General features: G+C 31.8%; 1 protein-coding gene across 2 annotated transcripts in view; it reads right to left on the reverse strand.

Moving 5' to 3' along the window:
* Positions 1-1,290: 1,290 nt before the first annotated feature.
* MRPS9 (mitochondrial ribosomal protein S9) overlaps positions 1,291-25,749 on the reverse strand; it is a 77,693-nt gene continuing 53,234 nt past the window's right edge. For both annotated transcript variants that reach the window (XM_074299708.1, XM_074299709.1), the window contains exons 6-11: positions 18,229-18,311; positions 17,295-17,370; positions 15,139-15,307; positions 14,171-14,279; positions 9,784-9,953; positions 1,291-3,419 (exon numbers count right to left, since the gene is read on the reverse strand). In XM_074299708.1, coding sequence (XP_074155809.1) covers positions 3,328-3,419; positions 9,784-9,953; positions 14,171-14,279; positions 15,139-15,307; positions 17,295-17,370; positions 18,229-18,311 — 699 coding nt within the window. In that variant the 3' untranslated portion in view covers positions 1,291-3,327. The remainder of the gene's footprint in view (positions 3,420-9,783; positions 9,954-14,170; positions 14,280-15,138; positions 15,308-17,294; positions 17,371-18,228; positions 18,312-25,749) is intronic.

Raw genomic sequence — 25,749 nt, forward strand, 5'->3', positions numbered from 1 at the left:
TGTTTTTACAGATACTTCTAAGGACCTAGAAGTTTTCAGTTTTTTAAAGGTTGTATGAACTAAAAAAAGGTATATTTACTACTTTCTTGCATGTTCTCTGATTTACAAGTAACCACATTCTTTTCTGCCCTGAACTGTGAGGAGGGGTCCCTTTCCACTGTAGTTGTGAACTCTGATGTGATAGTGTTCCTCCTCACCCTGTGACTGCCACTCAGGGTTGCAACCTGGATCTGAATATAAGCAAAGCAACAGAGTCCTTTCTCCAGTGCCAACAAAGAGACTGTCATCTCCTTCTGCCCACTTGTTTGACCCCTTTATTCACTGAGGGCTGAGAATTCCAGAAGCAGTTGCTGCTGCAGCTGCTGATTCATATGCTCTCAAGACCTAATTGGGTCCAGAATTTGCATTAGGGCCTTATGCAAAGGTCTTTGGAGGAGTTTGGGAGAAAGTTTAGCCATCCTGCCTTATCTCTGCCATCTTGGTTCTACTCCCTAGTGTTATGTTTTTAAAGACATGGATTCTTTTCCATGTCTTCCATGTCTTGACCTAGCAGAGGGATTGTTAAATCAAAGGGTATTATAATTTTGTAAATTTTCTAGACTGATTTAACAATTTGTAGTTCCACCACAAGAAAAGGCATGTAACTCTCCAACATTTATCCTTTTCCTTTTTTTGGGGAAGTGGAGGAAGAGGAGTCAATTTTGACAGTCTTATGGAGGGAGGTGGAACTTGAGTGGTTTTAATTTGCTGTTTTAATTATTGGTTATTTGAAGCATTTTTTTTTCCCTATATAATATGTTTTGGATAGCTAACATTTTTTCCTCAGAAAACAGCCCATTCATAACCTTTGACTTTTTTATTTGGGGAATGGTTCTTGTTATAAATTTAAATCAGTTTCTTACTTATCTTTGATTTAAGATATTATCAGGGAAACTTGCTGTAAAGATTTTCCCCTTTTGTTACATGCTTTTTCCTAATTTTAGCTGTTTTCTTTGTGCAAAAACTTTATTTTTATGCAATCCAAATAGCCCATTTTGTCTTTTGTGATCTTTTTCCTTATAACCCTATTAATATTTTTGCAAGATAATTTTTTTCCCTGTTGCTCAGACTTGTCTGGGAAATCATCCTTTATATCCACAATGAAGCTTAGCTTTAGTATTATTGATGAGGAGTAAATTTGAGGCTCTAAGCTGAGATGGATCAGCTCTTCTCCTCCTGGTCTGATTAACCTCTCTTCTTCTCCAAAGTAACCAAGGGCAGGTTTGGTAGCGAATGAATTCGCTACTCAAGGCTGTATCAAAACAAAGTCTTTATTGATAGTAAAGAGATAGACAGGCATTTGGCCTCCAGGAAGGCCAAACTGCCTGGCAAGGGGATGCCAGTTGGCGGACACAAGGCTGGTATAAACTGAGTGCAAGGAAAACAATTTTAGAGATTCCTTTTATACATAACTAGGGTCATCAAACCACATTTGCACAGAGATGTTATCTAAGAGGTTCTGGAGATAATAGTAAATAAGACAGGAATTTCTCTTAATCATTTGTATCTCAAATTATCTCCTTTTACCCCTCCTCAGACAAGAATTTCCTGTTAATTATTTTTATCTTGAACTATCTCTTTTTTCGACCTTATCATTATGAAATGCTGTTCTGCCCAACTGCATTCTAGTTTTACAAGCAGTTTTGTCACATAGTGAGTTTCTACCCCAGTACCTGGTCTTTGAGTTTATCAGACATTGAACTATTGTGCTATTTAATTTTTTTGTTGTATACTTAATTATAATGTTTGAGTAAGCTCCTAAGTCTTTCAAAGCTATTTCTCTGTACAAAACTGTTTACAAATTGTTCTCCTGGTTCTATTCCTTCTGGTTCATACCAATATGTCTCCAGGTTTCTCTCAATATGTATCCTAAATTTCTTATCAAACTAGACATCTTTGAGGAAAGGGACTATCTTTTCCTTCTTTTTGTATCCCCAACACGTAGCACAATGACTGCCATATAGGTGTCTAATAAATATTTATCTTATCTCTATATACTACAGATTTGGAACTATTCCTCAATTGATGGCATTACTCAGATTGTGATTCTTTGCTAACTCAAAAAGAGCTATATTTTTGAACATTCTTAAGTTTGTTTTGCTTAGAACTAATCCCTCCCTTAAAGTACCCTCTCTGATCTTGCCTTTCCTTATGTCTTTGTTGAATGAAATTTATTCTTATATTCAACTATGCGTATATATTCTTTCTTCTTAATAATGGAGATGAGAGGCTGAAATGTCAACTGCTCCTCTCAGACTTTTGCTTGTGTGTCCAATTATATGATGCACAAATTTTCCTAATATTCCTTTCCTAACCCTTCCCCTAATTGTACCCTCTTACCTTCCTTCCCTAACAAAGGGCATAACATCATGTTATGTCCACTTATTTTGTATCCTGTAACTTTGCTTAAATTATTAATTTTTTTAGTTGATATCATTCCTAAGACCACATATGTCTATCTTCACCCTGGCTTTTCCTGCCCTGCTGTTCCTATTTATACTAAAGGACATGATGCAGCCTTTCTGTACTCCATGGGACCATGAATCCTCATCTTTAGTCCCTTCCCACACCTTTCTACTCCCTCCCTCTGCCTTTCCCTGAGAACTGTAATCAAATCACCACTATCTTATCCTCTGAAATGGTGTGTTAATGGACTGTTTTAATCACCATCTTCCCCTGATTAACACAACTCTTTTTACTGGCCACAACTCTCCTCTTTCTGTTGTCTCCTCCATTAGAAAATAAGTTCCTTGAAGCCAGAAATGATTTCATTTCTGTATTTGTACCTCCAGGACTTACAGCACTGGCACACAGATAGATTTTATATATATCAAACCCTATGCCACCAAGATGCAAGTTCTTTGGGGGATTTTATAAAACCATAAAAGATTCAAATATGTCTCTGATTTTAGACTACACATGAAGACCAGTCTTCACTATGCAATGAGATATACTCAAGTTTTTCTGCAGGCAATGAACATATTTTTAAGGGGATGGAGGCAGGAGGAAGGGATTAATTAATGAAAAAAAATTGTTTTAAAATTTACTCATTTGCAAAATGGGGGAATTAGATTAGATATTTTCTAAAATTCCCTTCAGTTCTAATAGTCTATAAAATATGTTTCTGAAACAATCTTCCAAGAGGATTTTTAAAATCCATATACACACACACAGTTTTTGCTACTTTTCAAGTATATTGACATTATATCATTTGAACATAAAATATACAGATCAAAACATTTCTAAAAGCGCTGTCCAGCAGAATCAATCTTTTTCTTTGAATAAGACTTAGCGTTTCTTCCAGGTGAATTTCCTGCGGGCTCCCTCTTGGCCTGGTTTCTTCCGTTCTCTGACACGAGGATCAGGAGTCAGTAGACCAGCTGTAATACAAGATGAAAATTAATGAATCATGGGACTTACATGCTGCCTAAATAGGGAAGAAGGTGAATGGTATGCAATTTATAAGTACTGGGAAAAAAGATAACGAAGAGAGACAATTTCAGATGGCTGATAAATTAATTTTTTTTTTGTGGGGAGTGGGGAACCAGATGTACTTGGGATTTTAGCTGGTACAGGAAACTTCCTTGAGAAAACTTCTTCCACCAATATGGATATGCAACTGTTCTGAAACTCCTGGTCTCTTAGAGAGTCACCTGGGGTATCCAAAGATTCAATCAATAAATATTCCCCATATATATTAAAACTGCATTTGTGAGCTGCCATTCAAAAAGTAAAGATTCATAAAGATCATAAATCTCAGTGTGACTGATTTAAGATAAGAGGTATAGAATATGTATAGAAACTTTAAAAAATATATACATATATTTTTAACATTTATTATTTAAAAATTGGTTTCCAAATTTCCCCCCCCTCCTTTCCTCCTTCACCTAACTCTTCCCTGAGAACAGCAAGTAAACATGCAAAACATATTTCCATATTAATCATGTTGTGAAAAAAGACAAATCAAAAGGAAAAAAAAAACATGAAAAAAATAAAGTGAAAAATAGTATGCTTCAATCTGCACTCATACTCTTATCATTTTTTTTCTGGATATGGATTACGTTTTTCATCACGAATCTCTCAGAACTGTATTGGGGCACTGTATTGCTGAGGATAGCTTAGTTATTCACAATTGATCATTATATAATATTGCTGTTACTGTGTACAATGTTGTCCTGGTTTTGTTCACTTCACTTGCATCAGTTTGTGTCTTTCCAGGTTTTTCTGAAATTAGTCTACTCATCATTTCTTATAGCACAATAGTATTTTATTACAATCACATATCACATTTTATTCAACTATTCACCAATTAATGAGCATCCCCTCAATTTCCAATTCTTTTATGTGTAGCAATTTAAAGAGCCAAACTGGAGCTGCTAAATAGAATAGTTTTGGGTGTGCATGTGTATGTGCATGCCAAACAAGTAACAGGTTGGTTTCATCTTAAACCTGTTTCTTTCTTGATTTTTCTATCTTCTACTCACTGAGACCTGGTTCCTCCTTGCCCTATCTCATTCCCTATAATACAGCTTTTCTGAGTATCCTTTCCAGCACTCACTGGACCTGATGGAGGCACTTAGATATTGATGGCTCTCTATTGTCATTTACAAGTTTTCTTTCTACCACCATAACTTGAAACACTCTCCACATTAGAGGTTCATTCAAATCTTCTCTATCATCCAATCAAGACTGTTATCTATTGACCTCTACGATATTCTTTCCTCAATGAGTTTAGTGCCTCACTCAGAGTTTTCTATTCCCCTCAATTCCTGTTCTCACATCAGGGGATTTACACATACACAGTAATAATCTTCCAAGTTTAACCTACCAGTTTTTTAGCTTATTTTCTATAACTACTTGTCAATACCATCTCAGTTACAAAATGTGATAAGATGATCATATCTTGACCTTGTCAAAATCCCCGAGTAGTCCACAATTGTGTTCATGAACTCTGAAATTCTTTTATCTGATAATAATTTATTGTCATTCCAATTCTTCCCCTGCATTGTAACCCCTAATCAGTTTGTTCTTTGTTCTCATTGTCACCTATAATCACTCTACCCCTCAGTTCTTGCCAGGGCCATTAACCGCTGGCTACATTTACCTTTTCTATTTTGATCTCTTGATGAACCTGTTTAATTCTCTATACTATCTTTTTTTTTAAAATTTTTTATTCTATCAGGGTCTTGCCCTGTCAAGCCTCAGTCTTGGACATCTCCTGCTCATGTGCTGCCGAATAAAGCTTTAGAAAATCATGAAACATTTGATAAGGGGAAAGGAATAAACATTTCTATGTTGTCAAGGTCTGTGTTAAGTCTTCTTACATATATTATCTCATTTGATAAAAAAAGTCAATTGACTAACAAAAAGTGTTCAAGAATACTCTATTGTTTTAATGAATGTATATGATTAATAAATTATCATTTGTTTAATAAGTAATTTTCAAAGGCAGCATAAAGATTACCTTTGCCTTATAAACAAATAAGTTTACTATATATTCCAAAGACCCTAGTAAAAGATGTTAGCCAACACTATGGATCTTTATAAGAATGTAGAAAGATGAGTCAGCTAGGTGGAGCAGTGGTTAGAGCACCAGCCCTGCAATCAGGAGGACCTGAGTTCAAATGTGGCCTCAGACACTTAACACATCCAAGCTGGTGACCCTGGGCAAGTCACTTAATCCCAATTGCCTCAGCAAAAAAAAAAAAAAAAAAAAAAGTATAAAGATTTCTATACGTCAAGAAAAAAATTCAATTCCACCTATCATCATAATGGTAAAATGAAAATGTTTGCTAATTTTTAACATGATAATTAATCAACAAAAATGTTTACTACAATAATATGGAAAATGATCAAATATAATCTCAGAAAAACAGCTTTACCTGCTTAATACATAGGGCAAATGGGCATACCTCAAGAACAAATTATATTTGTTTTTCCTCTAAAAAAATTTAGTATTTTATTTTCCCCCAATTATATGTAAAAATAATTTTTAACATTTCTTTTCTCCTTATCCTTTCTCATTGAGAAGGCAATGTGGGCATGCAAAACATTTCTGTAACAATCATGCTGTGAAAGAAAACGGACTAAAACCAAAACCAAAAAAAGAAAAAAAAAAATCCAAACCCTCAAGAAAAATAAAAAAAATAAAAAAAGTATGCTTTAATCTATATGCAAAAACCTCCAGTTCTTTCTCTGGAGATGGGCAACATCTTTTTTTTCAACAATAATCCTTTAAAGCATTGTCACCTTATTGCTGAGAATGGTTAAATCATACATAGTTGATTATTTTATAATACTGCTGTTACTTTGTATAGAGTATCAGATCACCAAAGTTTTTCCAGGTTTTTCTGAGCATCCTGCTCATCATTTCTTAGCACAGCTGTTTTCCATCATAATCACATATCATATTTTCTTCAGCCATTCCCCAAGGGATGGCCATCCCTTCAATTTTCAATTCTTTTCTCCAGGAAAAGAGCTGATATAAATATTTTGGTAATACAATTCCTTTTCTTTTTTGTTTTTTAAAATCTCTTTTGGGATTCAGATTTAGTAATGGCATTGCTAGGATATGCATGGTTTTATGGTCCTTTGGGCCTAGCTGCAAATTGCTCTAAAGCAAGTTTCTTAAACTATGGGTTACAACCCTATATGGGATCTTGCAATTGAATGTGGGATTATAAAATTATGATTATTAGTAAATGTTTGCATATTATATACAAATACATATTTGTATATTTTAGAGACCTACATATCTGAGATTGCATAACAATTTCTCCGGAGAAAAAGGTCACAAGTGAAAAAAAGTTAAGACGCACTGCTCCAGATAAAGGTTGAATCAGCTTACAACTCTACCAACAATGAATTAATGTCTTATATTTCCCACATCCCCTCCTCCCTTTTGTTGTTTTCCTTTTTCGTTCTATTAGTCAATCTAATAGGTATGAGATAGGACCTCAGAATTGTTTTACTTTGTATTTCTCTAATCAATAATGAGTTACAGTAGTTTTTAATATGGCTATAGTTTTGATTATTTCATCTGAAAACTTCATATCTTTTGATTATTTATCAATTGGGGAATGGTTCTTATTTTTATATATTTGATTCAGTTTTCTCTATGTTTGAAAAATGAAGCCTTTATTAGAGCAACTTTTGAGATCTCTTTCAGTAAGTGATCAGTGGATTCTTTCAATTTCTATTTTACCTTCTGATTTTAGAAGATCTGAGCAGTATACCTTGATAATTTTTTGAAAGATGATATTTAGGCTCTTTTTTATGATCATGGATTTCAGTTAGTCAAATGAATTGTAGCTATCTTTCTTGGATTTATTTTCCAGGTCAGTTGTTTGTCCAATGAGATATCTCACACTATTTCATTCTTTTTGTTTTGTTTTATTGTTTCCTGATTTCTCTTAGTCATTAGGCTCCATTTATTTAATTCTAATTTTTAAAGAATTATTTTTTTCAATGAGATTTTGTTGTTCTTTCTCCATTCAACCAATTCTCCTCTTTAAGATTTTTTTCTTCACTGAATTTTTGTGCTTCTCTTTCCTTTTGGCCAATTCTGCTTTTTTAAGGCATTCTTCTCCTCAGTGGTTTTACCGTATGGTCTAGTCTGTTTTTAAAGGTGCTATTTTCTTCAGTATTTTTTTGTCTCCTTTATCAAGCTGTTGATTTTTTTTTCCTTATGATTTTTCTTCTCATTTCTCTTTCCAATTTTTCCTTTAGCTTTCTTACTTGATTTCTTAATTTTCTTTCTTTCTTCCTTTTTTTGTGAGGCAAATAGTTAAGTGACTTGCCCAGGGTTACAAAGCTAGCAAGTATTAAGTGTCTGTGGACAGATTGAACTTAGGTCCTTCTGACTCCAGGGCCAGTACTCTATCCACTGCACCATGTAGCTGCCTCTTTTTTCTCTTCTTTCTCTTACTTGATTTTCAAAATTCTTTCTGAGCTCTTCCATGACCTGAGACCAATTCATATTTTTTTTGGAGGCTCATATATCAAGAGCTTTGACTTTGCTTACTCTTCTGAGTGTGTATTTTGATCTTGTCACCATGGTAACTTTCTATGGTCAATTTTTTTTTTCCTGTTGTCTACTCAATTTTCCAGCTTATCACTTGACTTTTAACTTTTTTTTTTTTTTTTTTTTTTTTTTTTTTAAGAAAAGCTCTGCTTCCAAGGTATAGGGTGAATTGTCCCATGCTTCATAAGTTTTTCTGCAACTGTTTTCAGAGACATTTCTAGGAAAGTTTTCAGTTCCTTTAAGGTGGTATAAACTAAGAAGAGGTGTATTTACTACTTTCTTGGCATGTTCTTTGGTCTTTAAGTGACCACAAGCATTTTTTTTTTTTTGTGCTGGAACTTTGAGGAGGGTTCCCATTTCACTATAGTTGTAAGCTCTGATGTTCTAGTGCTCCTCCTCACCCTAGGACTACAACTCAGATTTGAATATGAGCAAGCAACAAAGAGATTCCTACAATCTCCCTTCTGACCAGTTGTTTGACCCCCTTACTCTCTATGGGCTAAGAACTTCTGAAGTAGTTACTGTTGTAGCTGCTGATTCATACATTCCTAAGATCTGCTCCTGGTTTGTTGGTGCTTGGTTTCTGCTGGTGCAGCCTGCACCCAACTGACTGTGCTCTGTTTTCATTTCTGCTGCAATAGATCTTTCCTAACAAACTTTTAAGTTGTTTTGGGCTAGAAAACTGTTTCATTCCCATCCTTTTATGAGTTCTGCCACTTCAGGATTTGCTTTAGGGTCTTATTTAAAGGTCTTTTGAGAGAAAGCTCAGGCACTCTGCCTTCTCTCTGCCATCTTGGCTCTTCTCCCAGTTGCTATGTTTTTAAAGACATGTATTCTCAAAGGGAACCTATACTTTAGAAAGTTGTATCAATTTGTAGTTCCACCAAGAAGAAAAAGTAAGCATTAAAGAGTACTCTCCAACATTTGTCATTTTCCTTTCCTTTTTTCTGATTAACTCTGTCAATATTATAGATGTGAGCTGGAACCTCAAACTGTTGGTTATCTGAAGCATCCCTCCTTCCCCCCATATGTATGGATAGCTTGAATTTCTTTCTCTTCCCTTTGACTATTTTTTTTTTTTAAATTTGGGGAATAGTTTTTATTATAAATTTAAATCAGTTCCATATTTAGATATTATCAGGGGAAACTTGTAAAGATTTTCTCCTTTAGTTAAATGTTTTCTCAATTTTAATTCTGTTGATTTTTTTTGATGCAAAAACTTATTTTTATGCAATCCAAATTGCCTCTTGTGATCTTTCTTATTTCTTGATCTTATGAATTTTTATCCTCTCAATAGTTTTGAAAGATAATTTCTTTTCTGCTCTTTAAACTTGTCTGGGACATCATCCTTTATGTCCAAGTCACATATGCATGAGTGAGTTTAGCTTGCTGTACAGTATATTGTTCTGTATTTAGTTTCTGCCAACTTGTTTTCTAAAGCTCAGAAGAGTCCCTGCTTTCTTCAGCTATTGTCCTAAAATATATTTCTAAAACCTTCAGGCAAAGGAAATTTTAACAATGCTAAACTGAAGTTTCCTACTAATTCAAATTTACTATGGCATAAATGAAGACTAAAAGTTATTGTTGTAAAAGTATGAAAGTTGCTGTCAGTAAAATCAAATATTTAGAAATATTATTTTCTTATTAAAGTCAGGCAACTATTAGAAAAGTTAGTTAAATTGGTGTTACTGTGAAAATATGCCTCTTTCTTAAGTTCATACCTTGTCTCATCCATTCTACTTCATTTTCAGTGATAAAACTACACAATGCATTTGCAGTCGCTAAGCGAAGTGCTCCTGCTTGTGCAGATCTCCCTCCACCTGAGACTGTGCAGTCCATGTCATGTTTTCCAAGTCGGTCAAGGAAATGAAAGGGGAACATCAGTTGTTCTCTGTCAATATATATATATATACACACAGATAAGAATTAAAATAAGTATAGGTTAGTTCTATATCTACAAAATAAAAGCACATCAATATCTATCATTTTTTAGGCTTGTTCTTTAACACATTACAGTGAGATATTAAATTGCTAACATGACAGGAAGAAGTATATAATATGGTATAGAGAATAACAACATTCAACTAGCAAATCATCACATTTTTCTGTCCTGACAAATGTAAAAAGTAGAAAGCACAAAAACTTGCTTCTTTCTTATCCCACACGAATTTGGTAAGAATTAAAAGACTCTATAAAGCCTTATTTTTTGAAATGATGAATAAGGTTAATACAATTACTTTATACTACATGATTATATTTATGCTTTGAATATAAAATGCTTTAAGCTATATTTCTATAATCATGTTCTTGATATGATTAGTCTGCACAATTACCAATGATGATACTCAACTTTCTTTTATATAAAAATCTCATTATTTACCTGTAGCCTAAACCAACCACCTTAATAGGCTTTGTAAAATGAAACAATTGTAGCCATATTAATTAATTGCACTAAGAAAACAACTCATTCGTTAAATACCTACTATGCATAAAGTACTGTACTTGGGTCAAGAAGAGGTAGAAACTTTGACATGTCCCTGAACTTTTTTTCCAAGAGAAGTAATTTCTTCAGACTAATTGGTTCATTTTTCTGTCAGTTTTGTTTTCCATAACTGAAGCAATGCTTATTACCAAACAACTATGGTAAAACAGATGACAGAACACTGAAGCAGATGCTAGATGAAGAATACTGGTGGAATAACCACAAAAAAAGTAGAAAGAAGAAAAACTTCAAAAGGGCAGCCTGAAGAACAATTTCCAGAAACATTGGGCTCTGGCCATTGTGGCAGACCACATCTCTGGTTTAGATATTCATTAGCCCTTCCCATTTTACTTTGATTTGCATTTTATAACTAAAGAAATTTAGGTTAATAAGCTTAAACAGGGACCAACTTGATTATCAGTTTCAATAGCAACAATTTACAATTAAATAGCACTTTACATAATGATAGGGAACTCCCAGATTAGGGAGTTAGAGTTGTTTATCTTTCAGTTAGACCATCTTACAGAGTTGCCTAGAGTTCTGAGGGGTTAAATGACTTATCTAAAATCACACAGCCATAAATTATCAGAGACAGAACTTGAACATATTTCCTCCAGATTTTGTAGCAGGTTCACTATTCATAAAGCCCTATGCTGACTCTCACAGCACTTTACATATACTACCTCAATTGACTCTTTCAACAATCTAATGAGATAGGTACCACAAGTTATTATTATTCCATTTTATAGATGCAGAAGGTTAAAAAAAAAAAGCATATGAATCTTGACAGAATCAAAGTCCATTCAGATTTCCAGAATATTTTAAAATACTGGCTTTAGAATCAGAAGGTTGAAGACTAAAAACTAGCTTTGCCAATGACTATATGATTTTGATACCACTCAGGTCCTAATTTTCAAACCTGTAAAATGAAGGGATTGAACAAATCCTTAAAATCTCCTTAAACTCTAGATCTGTGACTCTCTGATGCCTCTTACAGGAAATTACTTTGAGTGTTATTTATAATTTTATTTCCAAAGGAGGTATTAACCAAGTAATACCTTCTGCTTGGTTTTAACTGTCCTTCAGTAAAAAATTATTTGAGAGAAGCCCTAGTTTTAAGAACTAAATACCTGTGCAATTTATACATATTTGTAAAATACAAAATGACAATAATAAAAGAATTATAAATCATAACACAGGGAAACATGCTTATAAATAATGAGGTGCTAACACTGTTAATTCTTGTTATTCCAGGGAGAAGAGAGGAAGGGAAGAAGTTGAAAAGAGAGAGGAAAGGATGTTGGCTATCTAAACTGACAAAAAGCAAGCTACTAGATATTTTTTTAAATGCATAAAAGAGCAGGAGAAGTTCAGAAGGAAGCACAAATAGTTACAAAATTTATTGTAATTTATTCAATTTAGTTCTTTTTAAAAAAAAACTTTATAAAATGAAGATTAATGATTTCATTTACTGCTTTTATGTTATTGAGTATAAGGAAATAAGTATATTCTATGTGCATTTAAGTCCAGAATTTTAAAAATTTAATATAAAAAACTGCAATCACAACAAAAAGCTGGAACACCAAGAATTCCAAGGTCAAGATACAATTTGACTATAGGATGGGAAGACTTTGGAGGTTGCTAGGTTATATGCAAATGAGGTTTAAGCCTAGTGTATATATTTGGAATCTGCCTTTTTTTGGGTAAAGTGTCATAATAGCAGCAGTAACTCATATTTATATAACATATGTTCATGACAAAAACTTTATGAGATAGGTGCTATATTATTATTTTCATTATAAATGAGAAATTTGAACTTCAGCAAAATATAGTTACTCCTAGATCATACAACATTAATTGGGACAGCCAGGATGGAAACAACTATTATGTGGCAAAGTCAGGATCTCAGACTTTTCCCTTTTAAAAATTGTCTGTCCTTTCCTAAATTCCACTGAAAATATATGTATGGTGGATAGAGCACCAGCCTTGAAATCAGAAGGACCTGAGTTCAAATCTGGTCTCAGATACTTGACATTTCCTAGCTTTGTGACTCTGGGCAAGTCACTTAACCCCAATTGCCTCAGCAAAAATAAATGAATGAATGAATAAATAATTAGATTGCCAAGCTTAGCACACTGGCACAATTTTCTATACATGGGAAGGGTTCAAATAAATTTCCACTTATTTGACTAATTGAATCAAAAGGACTGAATGAAGGAACATTTGGTTTATATAAGAAAGTCAGTTGCTAGATGGTGGTCAGGAGATACCTGAATATTCTATGGAAATTTGGCTGTCACTGCTGAATGCATCGAAAAATGGCCTTAGATGGCCTTTGGCAACAATTTATAAGAACTCTGTAGTGGCTGATAGGAAAGCAACACATCTGACAAAGCTTAAAATCTGTTGTTTCAGATTTAACCTGTAAAGCCTAAGAAAAGAATTCTGCCTAAAAACACATTTCAATTCATACATATATTTTCAATGGAATTTAGGATAGGTCACGCTTTTTGATATAGAAATCAAAATAATGTAATCCTTGTTAAACTAAGTCCTGATGAGAAATTTATAGAGTTTTAAAAGAGTAATACCCATAAGAATTGGGAATAGATGCCTGGCTTTCTTATTTGACTGTATAGCCCAAGAAGACAAAAGATTAGGACACATGGGATCATCAATTAGAATTTCTGTTCTACTGAATAACCTCATTTTCCTTTGGATGTCTTATGAAAACAGGAGTTCAGAAAGACAGCTAATGAAAAAATATGAAGTGGTGGAAGAAAAGATCTTTATTACAGTGATTTACTCAAAGAGAATTTGCCCATGATGAATAATGACATTAATAAAAATTGAATTTATATAGTGCTCTAGAATTTGCATTAATTTTTATACACCAACCTTATACCATAGGAATTATCACCTCCATTTTATTGATGAGGAAAGAGGTTCAAAAGGTTAGGTAACATGTTAATATTCTCCATAAAACTAGTAGGAATCAGAGAAGGAAACCAAAGTCAGACTTTCCTGACTTCAACTAGTGCTAGTGTTCTTTCTAATCAAGTATGATTGTTTGTATTTATTTCCTTACAGATAATATACAATTGAAAAAAATATAATGGCTACAGAAAAAAAAAATAATAGTAATTACTGCACAGGATTTTGCTATTATCCTAGATAATTTCTTTGCTACTCGACTCATAAGCAATTTTTTTCATACTGAATTAAAACTCTCTAATTTTTTTTCTAACATTTGGGGAATCAAAGTAAAAAATGTCTTATGAAATAAATGGCAAGGAATTCACCATCGCCAAGTTAAAATAGCCAGTTTTTCTGGAACTGAGAGAGATAGAAAAAACCATATAGACAGATAGACAGACACACTGGTTCACCATAACAAGATGAAATTGACAACTTCTAAGAGTACCTAAATTCTAATAATATCTTATGAACAATTTTAGGCAAATTGTATAAAAATTTTAATGATGCCTACAAAATCTCCCTTTAGAGCTTAATGAATTTATCTTTCTTTAAAACAAAAACAAAAACACAACTTGAGTCAGGAACACAAGATGGGAACTTACTTAAAAGTGATCAAAGGAGCTTCATATCAAAAAGTCAAAACTTACCTGTCCTGTGTTACTGGAAAATAAAGCAAATAATCTATTCCATTTACTTTTATTCTTCCACTTCCATGTTCATAGACTATTACTTTTGCTTTTGCAGTTTTTCTTTTGCCTTAAAGATAGAAAGTTCTTATTAGTGAAGTCTTAAATTCACTTTGGACTATTTAAAAGTACAAACTATTTTTTAAAGTAATATATGCTGCTGAATAATCCTTGCATTAAAATTCAACTAAAAGAAAGTTGATCACTCTGAAAATTTTCTAAATTATCTAAAAAACTATTATTTATATTTTTCATCCTTGAAATCATCACTTGGGAGAAAAAAAGTTTTTTATACATTATCATCAATCCAGGGTAGTCTCCTTGTTTCTGTAAATCTTTTTTTAAGATATATTTCACAGTTAACAAAGAAGAGATTTATGTTTGTAAAATTAAAATTATTAAAGTAAAACTGCTGTTTATTAAAAAATGTCTTTCAGAGAACCATCTGTAAAAATGGAAAGACAAAACTGAAAATAAAAAGTTTATTTAAAAGAAGACTCAAAAGAAGTACCATAGTTTTTGCTACCTAGAGCTTAACAAATTCTGGTAAGCTACTTTGTTTCTGCATCCATAAAGAAAAAAAAATTTAGGATAATATTAAATAAGTTTACTATAAATACAGAGTAAATTAGTTTCACCTTGGTTGGCATATGGGTTCACTATGCATAGTCATTTTACAGAAGATTTATTTTAAACACTTTATTTGCTCTCAGTTGAAAAAGAGATTTGTATACCATTAATAGATTCATATAATATATAAAGACACATGTCTACATTCCCCTTGAATGTTATTATGTATAGTTTTTTCTGAGAAACCTCCTTCAGCACAATCTTAGAAATTGGGGAAATGTTAAATGAACATCAGGGATGGATGACAAATGAAAAAGTTATTTTTCTATTTGAGGTTGAAATGGAAAGATAGTCACTACCTTCCCCACTGCTGTAGGCCATTCCTTGTTCATCATATTGCAGAGGCTCGATCAGCTTTTTTTTGGATTGAATAGGTATAGCTCGGCGAAACTTGTGTATGTATTCTTCTTCAGTGCTACCACATGGCAATGTCAATAACCTTTCGAGCAGCTGAATGAACCGCATATGCTAGAGACAATAAAAATTCATTAGAAGATGCAAGTGTAATTGCATTTGCTAAAATTTTCTATTTTTATATCCTTGATCTTTCCTATGTTGCTTTTCTTGATGAATTGTGACAGGATGACACTTTTGCATCTACATGCTGCTTTTAAAACTGCACGCAGATGCATGTTATTCTAGGGGTCTGAAAATACTGAACCCTTTCCTTAACAAACAATGAAGTCTTCCACTCAAACAAAAATTTCCCCCCCACAGTATAATAATGTTTGAATGATGCTTCTATTTATTTTCAAAGAAAACATATGGGTGATCTTAAATGTGATTATAATTCTTTTATTAGAACTGCATCAAGCAAAACTTGCAATAAGTTGTGTACATTGAAATGGAAATAGTTTGATTTCATGAAAATGTACCCCTTAAATTATATTTTATAATACACTTGGCAAATATATCTTTGCCTGTTCAAGCTGTGTTCTTTTAATGTTTATGATTTCCTTTAAAACTGAACAATCAAGCTATTTAAAAATTCAAGAGATACTTGACTTAAAGGGCAACCTCTTGAAATAAATTATCCCTGCTACTCTGAGTTTTTTTTAATAGTTCTTGAACATGTGATTAGAAAGTAAACAACTTGATATTAACCCTTTACAAATGGAAGCCAAAATAACTCACCTCTAAAGTGTTAATGCAAAATCAAACAAATGTTATAAAGTTCCCTAAAAATTACACAAAAAATTATTACCAAAAGCATTTTCACAAGAACCAATCTCTAATGCCAACGATGTCAAAGGTGGACAACTAAGAGTATTACAATAATCAACATGTCCTCCCTTTTCTAGTTGCACATGGCTCTATTTCCTCTTCTATGTTTTTAATTCTTTTAATTTTTCCCCCTCCTTTTCTGTTTATGCTTAGCATGGGCAAGGATTACTTTAATTTTGCTGGTGAGACTACTTTAATTTTGCTGGTGAGACTAAGAGTTGAAGCAGTTGTTGGGACTCCCACATTTTAGTCTGTCCCATCTCATGTACACTAGAAGGTGTAGAAATTGAAATCACACTGATATATCTTAGAATGCTTAAAAATCGAAAATATAAACTCATAAAATGTGAGATAGCATAAAAATACAGCTAATAATGAAATGATCTTCTGAAAAAATAAGGGAAAAAAAAGTTAGTCCAAGAGTACTAGAACTGGAATTGTAATTCTGATTAAGGAAAACAAGGTTTAGCTTTAACACTAACCTGTAACTCTGGGTAAGGAAAATAAGGCTTAGCTTTAATACTAACCACAACCTCTCAAATTCAATTTATCAAATAAGAATAAAAATAATTAAAGTGACTATATAATAACACATATTGTGTGTTGGGAAGGCTAAGTGTTAGTAGTACTTTTTCATAATGTTATTTGTTTTATATGGCTTTAAAGGATAGATGGCTAAATTTGATGTTCAGCCTTCTGTCAGTTTATGAATTGTAGAATTCCTTTGGATAGATTTCAGTGTGGAAGCAATTATTAACTATAGAGTATTTATAGTACAAGCTACGTATAGCCATGGCAAGATTTAACAGAATGGGATAAAGATAGAAAAAAATACACATAATAGTACAGACCAGAGATAGCACAAAGGTTTTCTTCCATATCATTTTAGCCTATCTACTGTATATAACAGTACCTTATTACTTACTGTTAGCACAAACTAGCTCATGTAACAGACTTATATGTGAGTAATTCCATCTGCTAAGTTCATTAAAGCATTAGATAATGTTGGGGGTACTGATGAAGAAGTATCTGGAGAATACTCATGCCATTTTCCTACCCATAGATAAGATATGACATCAAGGCAGAAAATAACTGTAAATGTTTGAAAAAGAAGAACATTTTCTTCAGAGCACCTGCCCCTGAGGAATATATCTACTGAGTTCCTAAATACTGCATGTGTCTGCTTTCTTATGACATGGGTCCCCTTAAATTAAAAGGATTAATTACTCACATCTTGATCTGACAGTTTTTCCACTAACATTTCTTCTAGTTCCTCCTTAATCAGCCATCTGTTGCCAATCAGGTCTCTGTTAAAATATCACATATATTCTCATTTTAATTAACTATGCAATTAGAGTTATATCACAAAGGATCACATATAGTCATGCATGATTTAGAAAAACATTTTTATACCATAAAAGAATTTAACTTCATTCAAGTACCAGGAAACTTACATCAATTTAGCTGCATTTTACTTTTATTAATGTACTTTATGAGAAAGATTTTTTATATACATATAAAATGATCTTACTGTATCAAGAATCAAATATAGAACTGACTAACTTATTTGCAATAAAAGGCTATCCTAAATTCTTTTTTAAAAAATCACCTTTGCTTGTTTCATAGTTAAAAATGTACTCTGGGATCAAACTCAAAATATAAATGGACAAAAATGTTCTGAAAAATTAAGGTTATTTAGCAAATGTTAAAATATCAATGCAGTTCCTAGGACAATAAAAAGAAGCATGCAAAATCAAGGGAAGGTATTTTCAAAGACTTTATGCATAAAAATTCAAAAAAGGACGGATTTAAAGCTCTATTAAAGTTTACAGAGCTAGTCTCCCAAGGCTGATTGATCTCTACATCAAAAGATACACCCAATATCAGTGAAAAAGCACATAACTTTTAAAAATGTACATTATGTTCACAGGTGAAAGAATATATTAAAACAAAGTACTATAAAGTCTCAGTCCTAACTATAAAAACAAAAACAAATAAACTAAGGATCCAAGTAAAAAAAAGTCAGAATCAAATCATAATTGCAATATCTTTTCACATAAAAAACCATGTAATATTATGGACCTAAATGATGATAAATCTTTAAGTAATACATAATTTTTAAGCTTTAGAAAAATTATAATTTTTAATACAAAATATAAACTTACTGTTTGTTTTTTTGAGGCAACAGACCTTTGGCTCTCAGGTAATCTGAGTGTTTTTGCAGATCTAATATCATTCCATATACTTCCTAGAACATCAGAAATAATCAAATAAAACATGTACTATTTAAACTGTATTATCATATAGTATATTCCATATTTCTTACTACATGCAGTATTTAAACTTTTAAAAAGGGGCATCTCTTGGCCACCATCTAGATGCAGAAGGTTAAAACTAAATGTTAATTGGCTTAAATGGGAAGGATAACCTTTATAGTAAAGAAGAGTTTGTTAATATACACAGGACTGAACCCTGCCTTATTTTTAAAGTTAGGTAAAAAAATTCACAACTTCCACTAAGTTTTTGAATGGCACAAATAAATCATTACAACTGTAACAACCTATATAAGGAAGTATTGGAAGAGAAGTGGTTGTGGGTCTTAAAATAAAAATTACAAAATTCAATCAATTTTAAATGAAGAATTTGTCAAAATAATGTTCTGTAGATTATGAGTACTTGCACAATTTTTGCTTTAAAAAAAAAAAGGCATATTCTGTTCAATTTATTTTCCATTTTGCTCTGTCAACTATGACACTTTAGAACCAAGTGTTTGTATCCAAGAAACTTTTAACATCAAATACAGAGTTTTCCAAAAGTCTGTGTGGTTTTAGATCTCAATAGTTTAATTAAGCCATAGTCATAGTAGCTTAAAACTTTTAAAATATAATAATCTTTTATAAAATCCTATTGTGCAAGCGATAAAAGTAACATTTGTAAACATGGGGTAATATGATGATAATCCTTTCTTGGATTATCTCCTGTACTTATCTGAAACAGTCATTTATAGGAAAATACTGAACAACAAAAATGTTGATAAATTTTAAGTTACATTAGTTGGTTCTTAATTTTTTTAGGAAAATTTTCTTTACAAGTTACCTTCCAATATTCAACCAGAAAAATCGGTCTTTGTCTTAAAATATATATCAAGATTTAAATGCTGATTTATAAAATTTTAATTAGAACTACTTCCTTACCAAAGTAAAATATTCAGCTTTTTGGAAAAACTTTGAACCCTAAAATAGCCTCACTCCCCACATCTCTAATCTTTGAACAACCATAAATAACACATATGTATAATCATTATAATGATAACGATTGAGATTTGAATCTAGGTTCCCTGACTAAATCAGGGATATTTCAATTATATCACATGGTAACTCCCAAACAACAAAGATCTGAATATTACATCCATAGACTCTGTTTTGTTTATTTCTGGCAAAAAGGGAAAAGAAGATTCTCACTATCTGGTGATGTTCATAAAAGCTTATAAATGAGTATAATAAGTCAAAGTGATAGAAAGGAAGGAAAACAAAAGAACACAAAAAGGAGGGGAAAATTATTGAAGGTGATGGCAGAAATGATAGAAATGACAAGGAACAGACAATAAGTGCCAAAAACATAAAATTTGGAATAATATCTCTATTGTAAGGGGCAAATTCAATAAACATTCACTAATGGTCTACTGTATGTAGTGGAGGTTGCTAGTTACTAGAGCTACAAAGAGTAGAAAAATGTCAGGCTCCACCCACAAGGAACATTGAATCTAGAGGGATAAGGCACTTGTGTATCAAAAATTATTTGTGTATTAAAAATATCATTAATTGCATAGCATATGATTAAAGTTAAGCATAGTAGCGTAAGATATCCAAGGAAGAGGGATTTCTTCTTGCTAGGAATGAGATATTTAAAGGGCAAACAAATTCTGAACTGCATCTGAAATAGAATTTGAAGAATGAGATGGTAGTAATGTGAATGAGAAAAGTTCTAGTATGACTGGAGGAAGTTATTACCTCCACTTGGCTGATAAATAGATTTTAAGAAGAAAAACAGTATGAAATGAGGAAAGAAAGGTTCGTCTAGAACCAGATTGTGGTAGGCCTTGAACAACAGGCTTAGGAGTTGTATTGAGAGGGCAATGGGAAATCACTAAAGGTTTTTAAGTAGGAAAACAATGTGATTAGCTTGGAGGAACACTGAGAGCACAAGACTGTAAAGGTAATAACTTATAATTATAACTGCACAAAATTGCACAATCAGAAAGCTGAGGATTTTTGACAATGTCAGAAATATACTTGCTCTACAACAATCACCAAACATGGTCATTTAGCCTTTCACAGTCTTAGTGTCTTCAGCTATAAAACGGAAATACTGACATCATTCTATTGAAAAAAGCATTTTGTAAACTTAAAAACACCATCTATAAATAATTACTGATCACATTTCATCTGATCCTCGTAACTCCACGAGGTAGTTATATAGAATTACTACTATTCCCAATATGCTTCTGAAGAAACTGGATCTTTTTTTTTTTGGTTTGCTTTTTACTTTTTTTTGCTAAGGCAATTGGGGTTAAGTGACTTGCCCAGAGTCATACAGCTACGTAGTGGTAAGTGTCTGAGGCCACATTTGAATTCAGATCCTCCTGACTCAAAGCTGGTGTTCATCCACTGTGCTACCTAGTTGCCCTGAAGAAAATGGATCTTAAAAAGATGTGAACTATTTCATAGTTTCTCAGCTATATCTTTTGACTGAACCTCAGTCCACTACTCTCTCTACTACATCATTGTTCCACACCATTACCACTTTATACCTGCATCTATAGCTGCAATAGTGAATGAATTTTAAAAATAATTCCCATAAAATAAAGGATACACCAATCAATAACACTAACTTTTCTAGAATAGAAAACCTTCCTTAAAGGTGCCAGATTATCTTAGGTTTTACTGAGTTTATTTTTATATCTAATACTTTTAATTTTTGAAGAATATAAAGAATCTTTCAACCTTACAAATTAAACTGAAACAGTATGCCAAAAAAAATTCTATATACCTCTGAAAAATATAAAGGGATTAATTCTCACATGTTCTGATAAAGTAAAAACTAGATAAAGATAAAATGTATGATTATATAATCCCACAAAATGCAAAAACTACTTTATAGGTAAAGATTGTCTGCCATCCTGTGAACCTAGAAGATCCCAACTAATTCTCTACAATTTTTTTGGTAGGAGGTAGAAGGATGATTTTATCTTAAAAATCACAAGTCTCTAGATTTTGTGGGATTACAGAAATTAGAGCCATGAAAAGGCCTTCTAAATATCAGTTTAGGAAACTGGTAACAATTTACCAAAGAGATATACATCAATCAATAATTAATGTGATTAATAATTATTTATATTTACTGATGGTGCTTTAAGGTCTGAAAAATGCTTTTCTCAACAGAATACCACCAATATTCCCCATTTGACAGATGAGGTAAGACTGTGAGAGTCTAAATGACAAGTCTGCCGATTATTACAGACCACATTTCTGACACTGTTGTCAATTCTAGGTCTTCTCTAATTATGTACTTTTCACTGTACCATCTTTTATTAAGAGCATGCATTATTAGTGCATAGAAAGAAATACAAATGTTATCTAATACCAACTAGAGAAATATTTTCCCTCTGTATTGTTTTATCATATTTTTCTTCAGAAATAAAGCAATTATCATAGCTCAAAACAAGACTTTTATTTGTTTTTACTAGAATATTAAAATTCAGAGTTCTTGTTGATAAGCTTGTCAATAGGACCTCTGTTGATAGAATTATCTGAAATATAAATTTTCTACCTAAAAACCAGTAAATTAAAATTGTTTTTTCCACTGCTGTATTTTGGAACAAGTAGAGTATGCGAGTGAATTTGATGGATAGTAGAACAACAATGTTGGGGTTCTTTTACATTCTAAAATATCATGCATTTTAGATACATTAAGATGACTTTCACTAAAATTAATTTAATATTCATTAAGTACCAATATGATCGTGAAACCCTTTAAGATACAGTTTTTGTGTTCAGGATGCTGATGAATAAACAAGCAATACAACATATTGTAGCTAATTTTCCTTTTTATATACTAAAGTTTTTTCTCAAATTTTACACAGTACACTAAAGAATAGATTATATAGCCTTAAGTCTCCAAAGAGAAGTCCTCATCTATATCAAAAGATTCTTGAGTGGATAAAATATATCAGGAAATATAAAAATCAAAAAATTTCACTGGCAATTTCTCCTACATCATTTGGTTTCCACTTAGTTTTACAGGGACACTAGAGAATTAGTATGAATACTCTTACAATAAGTTCATATACTCTATTTAGTAGTATAATTTTCAAATATGACAGAAATAACCCAGATGTGAAATGCTGAATCATTAATCACAGTCATGATTAATATTTCATAAAATCAAAGCAAGCCTATCCACCCCTAGTGTCATTAGATTTCCATAATGTATGAATCAAATTTAGAAGATGTCTGATTTGAAAATACCAGATGCTCAGGTTATAAAAAAGGAATGTTCAAAAACTATACCCAAGAACAGAACACTATTTAGCTTTATAGTTTAAACTTTTTAAAATATTAATCATGTGGAAATTATGAGTTTAGAAAGAATAAACAAGCAACATTAGATGGGAGGAGAAATAAAGCTAGCTGTATTTCTATGCTTAAACAATATATTAATATTTTGGAGATAATATTTTTCAAAAACAGAAAAAAATGATTTAAAACTTAAAAGACTACAAAAGAGCTTCCTAGTGATGCTATATGGTTTCAAAACACTACACTGAATTTCTTAAGGTTTTGGTCAGTGGTACTCACATAACCAGATGAAAAAAAATGTGAGAAATAAAATCCTTTTATCATAAAATTAGTAAAGGTTTAGTTCAGTACTGGTAGTTCTAGATGTCAGAAGTCTACTGTTGGCCACTATTGATTTATGAACTATAAATTACTAATGTATTTTACATTCATTGAGATATCACAAACAAAAAAAGCCTGTTAATGTAGGCCATATTGCAAAAATAAAAATACTCTGGGGAAATATGTACCTACTAGGAAAGTATGCTTTTAACTCAGGCCCCATATAATTTTATTTCTCAAATTAAAAGCTAATTACTTACTATAACACTAGTTCAAGTATAACACAAGTAATCTGTTTAAAGTGAAAGTAATAACACTTAGGAAAAGTCAATCTTCAAACAGTCTCTTAAGTAAATTTAAAATGTATTTCAACTTGCAAAAATTCAGTAAACACTATTTTTAGGAATTTACCTGACAAAAATATAATTCAGAACTTTTTTTTTTTTTTTTTTTTTTAGCTACAATGTGTGAATATGCATATTGGCACCAATTGATACATACTAGCAAACTTGTCAAAGTATGCTGACACATTATAAATTTTAATCTTGAGACTATGCATCCGGTTTATTGTAACTTTGGGGCTAAAAATCCAGCCTGACAATAGAATGCACCTTTCAACAATTTCAGATAAGCATTTTCCTTCTTCCCTTAATCTTGTTATAAAATCTCCTTTACTACCATTTTTTCCTAAGCAAAAAAAGTGAGCAGGTATAAACAGTTTTGCAATATATGTATGATGCTGTATATTCTGTATGAGGTTCTACTGATACAGTTAATAAGAATGAATCATAAAATATTTTCTCATTTTCCTCACTCTTAAGTAATTTTAAAAAATTTAAATGTCTTCTGGTCCCTCCTTTCTTCCCATAATAAATTTTTTAGAAAAAAATACTTGCTGTAATAAAATTTTTGTTAAAAATTGAAATATAGCACTTTCCAAACTGTTTTACCAAAGTTTTATACTATAAAATATATACTGTTTTCCTCTCCCAACTCCACAGTACTCTTCTTCTATACGGACATCTTCAAGCAGAAGGTTAATGATAAACTACTTGTTAGAGATGTCATAATGGATGGACCTATCCTATGGGTGCTTGTTCAAGACATTTTTAACTTTGCTTAAAATTTTACAGTAGAAATTCAGATCTTTCTGCAAATTGTATATTTTGAAATTTATACAAGATTAGATGACCTCAAATCTTTCCTAAGAGTTTCTGTGAATCAATGACTCTATTGGTACCAGTATCTTTTACCTACCATCCTCTTTCTTAGGGCCACTGTATGCATTTTTATCCTTTTGAACCCCGATTGTTTTCTAAACCTGTCTTTATTAATCTCAGAAAAACTAACAACAAAATTATAATCAACTTTTAGGAAAACAAATCCATTTATAAATTACAGACTTATGTAAGCAGCATCATAATTTACATTTCTGAACTTCTATCTTCCTACTCCCTGAAACAATCCTTTGTCAGTCTCAAAAAAAAAAATAATCAATGGGATTTTTAATAACCCAAGAGAAAATATAATTGCATAAAACACCTACTCTAAAACAACAATTGTTTTCACTCTTCCCTAAGCACCCTTTAAAATAAGGTTGACACTCATATCTAACTAATTTGCTGTTGGTAATGGTTAGACATTGAGAGGCTAACAAAAAATACAAATCATTTAATGATTGTCCTAAAATTTAGAGTTGCATATAGAAACATTAGCTGCTATGCCTAAGTACCAACATATGATGAAAATAAGGTTTAAATTTAGAAAATAAATTTTCTGTCTAAAGAATGTAATATTGTTTCAGCACAGATTTATTATTGTATAACTAAGTTAAGCAATAAGCAAACTGCATCTTCATTTCAGGAAAACCTCTTGGCACAACATGGACATCACTATATGTGATCTAAGTCACTCCTGTCAAAAGGTTTGTTGGCATCACACAAATTACATGTTTCCAGGCTATAATGTAGAAAAAAGATATTACTTTTGTATATCAAATTTTATGCCAGGAAAGGAACTATGTTAACACAACATAAAAGCTGTTATTAATTTCAGATCTATTTAACAAATTACAATCTGAGAGGGACTAATTCTTTTAACTGTAGACTGATGACTCTTACATATACTTTCTCCCAACTAGAGCTAATAAAAAAGGAACAAAAAGGACAAATGAATATAAAAAATATTCAAATTTTAGTAAGTGTCATTTTGTATCCAAAAGGCTGAAACAGAAAACAAATTTTGTAAGCTTTAGAGTCCATGTGTTTATTCAGTAAAGTTAGATAAGCAAAAGAAATGATGCTGGGTACAATGACAGCTATAAATTTAATAAAATGTATGATACATTATATTCAATTGACACAGACCTGAATTAATATTCAAATTTCTGAAGCACAGTAATTACTTTAAAAATTGCACCAAAGAATTCTCTAACTTATTTTTATTAATACTTAATTATAGTTTTTCTGGTTTAATAAGTACATTTGTAATTTTAAAAAAGTAAACCAACTTGATTAAAGATCAAATGTTAAATATCAAGTTTCCTATAACTGTTTAATTAAACCTAATAACAGCCTGCAGAACAAAATGACCTAAACATTTTGTTTAACGAAAAGGTAAGTCATAAAAAAATTCTTCAACAGCTAATCTTTCGCTTCCACTATTGCTACTACCACCACCACTTCTACTATTACTACTACAAATTCACATTTTATGGTGTTCTCTGGTGTTTCCCTCCCTCAAACCTTCAAAATGAGTTAATACAAATTTAAATACCACATAACAATT

This window comes from Sminthopsis crassicaudata, chromosome 3 (assembly GCF_048593235.1).
Source record: "Sminthopsis crassicaudata isolate SCR6 chromosome 3, ASM4859323v1, whole genome shotgun sequence".
NCBI lineage: Eukaryota > Metazoa > Chordata > Mammalia > Dasyuromorphia > Dasyuridae > Sminthopsis > Sminthopsis crassicaudata.